This window comes from Eurytemora carolleeae, unplaced genomic scaffold (assembly GCF_000591075.1).
Source record: "Eurytemora carolleeae unplaced genomic scaffold, Eaff_2.0 scaffold169, whole genome shotgun sequence".
NCBI lineage: Eukaryota > Metazoa > Arthropoda > Copepoda > Calanoida > Temoridae > Eurytemora > Eurytemora carolleeae.
Window position 1 is genome coordinate 76,300 of NW_019396316.1, and position 3,106 is coordinate 79,405.

Consider the following 3,106-nt stretch of genomic DNA (forward strand, 5'->3'; position numbering starts at 1 on the left):
AACACCTAAAAGTATACATCAAGAACCAATATGATATACACCAGAAACCCTCCTACTTGTATTCAGAATGTTAATGTACTGCTATTTTTTGAAGGAGTACACCAAGTTTTTTTTACATTCCTCCCAAAAACTGCAGTACATTATTTTCAAATCTAGAGAAAAAAGGTGTGCTGTAGTTTTTCTTTTTGTCTATAAACACTTTCCATTTTTTCCTTTTGACCCCAATAATGTCAAAAATGCCTCACGAGGCAAAAGTATTGATTTAAAAAGTCTTAAAATAACAGGAAACTGTGCATAAATAAACTTTTATAAAAGCACATAATAAAGACACAAAATGATGGCAATATTTGTTGATATTGATGATATGGAAAAAAGAGGGGGAAAGATGATTATTTTTTATAAACGTTTAATAATTTTTTGATATTTTATATCAAATTGGTTGTGCATTTGAACATAATCACATTTGATATTGATTAGGTTTTCAATAAAACTCTCTTAATAGAACCAAATACTATTATATAGATATAAAGAACTTATTATACGACGTATTTGGAGAAATGATAACACTTTAAATCTTTCAAAAAATGTTTTTTTTTATTAAAAAGCTTATCAATCAGAAAACATCTAAAATTGAGTTCATATGTAAACATAAAAATTGATGTATGTTTAATCATCTCTTCAACTTTCAGATTTTTTCTTGTTATTATATATTCATTTGAACTATTTTTGTCATTTAGTTTAGAGTTAATACTATTTTTTTATGTTTATTTTTACGATTTGTAAATCTATCTAAATTAATATTTTCTGGTCGTTCCAATCATAATTTTACGATAAAATTTCAAAAAAAGACTTATTTACTTAATAATGTTGCTTTTTGAAGGTATTACGTAAAATAAAAGTTTTTAAAGTATATTAGAATCTTATATTTTTCAATTATAACCTAACATATCACAGAAGAACAAAAATGTTTTAGTATTTCTACCTTGTAACGAAATAAATTTGGTTCTCTAGATCTAGGAGCTTAGCAGTCAAAAAGTTGCACCAATATGATCGCATAAAGGAATTGAGTCTTTGCCACAACCCCTGATTTTCTAATCCCTATATCTTTGCAATGCAACCCAATGTCTTAAACCTTAAATATTTCAAACTATGAATTCTGTTGGATCAAATAATCTAATTTTGAAATATCAAAGGTTTACATCATCAGATGGCACAGATATTAGGATTAGTAATTTGAGTCTGCGACAAAGACTCAATTTCTTTGACCTTCTACGTCTGTTTAATGGAGTTTAATTTACTTTTGATATGTTAAAGTTTACCACACTATTAAAAATATTCAAATGGTTAATAGTTTAAACAAAATGCACTATAAAAAGAGCTTTTTGATTGAAATATTTAAAACAAACTTCATACTATGTAAGAATTGTTGTCCTTTTTTAGAATTATAGAACAAAAGTTTCTATCAAAGTTCTAGAAATAGCTCTTAAAGTGCTAGAAATAAGAAAAGAGTATTAGTAAACATATTTTTTTAATAGTTGAATTTTAGGATATGTGTCCATATTTTTTTCTATTAAAAAACTGTTTCAGAAAAAATATTTTCACATTGGTAGTATTTCTACTTGTTAGTTTTTCCATGAAATATTAAATTGTATTAAGCTTCTTTTTACATCATTTTAGGAGAATGATATTAAGCCAATAAATGGGAAAATTAAGTTATGATTGAAAAATGTTATGCTATTCCATGAAGATACTTAATAAGAAGAGAATTTATCATTATCCATATGATTAGAATACTATATTCAATATATTATGGCAAATTATCCTACAATTTACAAAATATAAACAAAATTGATTTTTAAATTTAGTTTGAGTTTGGGTTTTTTGCCACAATCTCAAGTTTTCTTTGCAACCTGATGGTGTGAACCTTTTATATTTTAAAATTAGACTATTTGATCTTACAGAATTCATAGCTTGAAATAAAAGGTCTAAAACACCGGATAGAAAAGATATAATAATTAAAAAATTATAGAGTTTGAGGAAAAAGCTCATTTTCTTTGATAGTTTTTTAAAACGTCCTTTAGTTGCAATAATAAATTTCATTCTTTATATTTTTATTTACAGACACAATTAAATGCTTACATATATCTACTAAAAAAAGGTATTTAACTTTTTTTCATTGCATTAAAAAAATGAAAAGTATTTAAGTTCCGTGCAACAATTGATTGAGAAAAAAAAATTTTTTTAATTTGAACAAATTGATTTATATTAAATTACAACAACAAAAATGACTGTAAATATTTTTTCAAATTCTAAATTTAGAGACATAAAGTACTTTTTTAAAATTCTGAACCCGCCGACCGCGGTATCTATGCCGGGAAGAGGGGGGAGAGGGCTGAATGTTCAGTCGCTTCCAATCCACCCGGCCGTTCATATAGGATAGTGAGACAGTGATATAGTGACCCACATGACCCAATATGTCTTGTTTTTTTGTTATGTAGGCGTGGCCGAATCTCCCGCCTACCCTACCAACCCCAGTTGGAATGAGTCAGGTGTGAAGGGTGGTTATGAGCAGGGCGATAAAACCATTTTAGCGCTTTCTCGGGTCTTTAATTTTTAATTTTTACCTGGCTATAGTTACCTCCTAGCGTATACAAAGGCAAACCCGCGGTCGAGTGAACAAAAATAATTTCTTTTTTCTTTCTTTCTTAAATTCAAATGTCATAGGGTTTCCGAAATATGCATTTCTGGGAGCACCAACTTCCCCCCCCCCGTCCCTTCTTTTTTATTATTTCCCCCCTCCTTGTAGCTGTGTAGTGGGGAAATTTGTTTTAGATGGGGATTATTTAATCTACTTCTCATTTTACAAATCTTAACATAAACAAACTCGGTGTTTTAATTCGGAATTCATACATAAATATATTCGTAGATTTGCATTTTTATTACAGTCAGCTGTTTTTATTGATTTTCTGTGTTTTTACGCCGTCAGCTGATTAATGTTTACATATGATTTAATACTCATTATCAAATTAATATTTTAGTTTATTTCTAATTGTTTAGTATTATTCACCCCGGTTTAAACAGGTGATTTAACCCTAGCGGTCGGGTA

The 3,106-nt window shown here is 28.2% G+C and overlaps 1 protein-coding gene across 1 annotated transcript in view; it reads left to right on the plus strand.

Annotated features, from left to right (window-relative positions):
* Positions 1 to 2,407: 2,407 nt before the first annotated feature.
* LOC111700786 (dual specificity tyrosine-phosphorylation-regulated kinase 2) overlaps positions 2,408 to 3,106 on the plus strand; it is a gene marked incomplete at its 5' end in the record, with an annotated part of 52,811 nt that continues 52,112 nt past the window's right edge. The window contains 1 exon segment of the mRNA XM_023471825.1: positions 2,408 to 2,549. Coding sequence (XP_023327593.1) covers positions 2,541 to 2,549 — 9 coding nt within the window.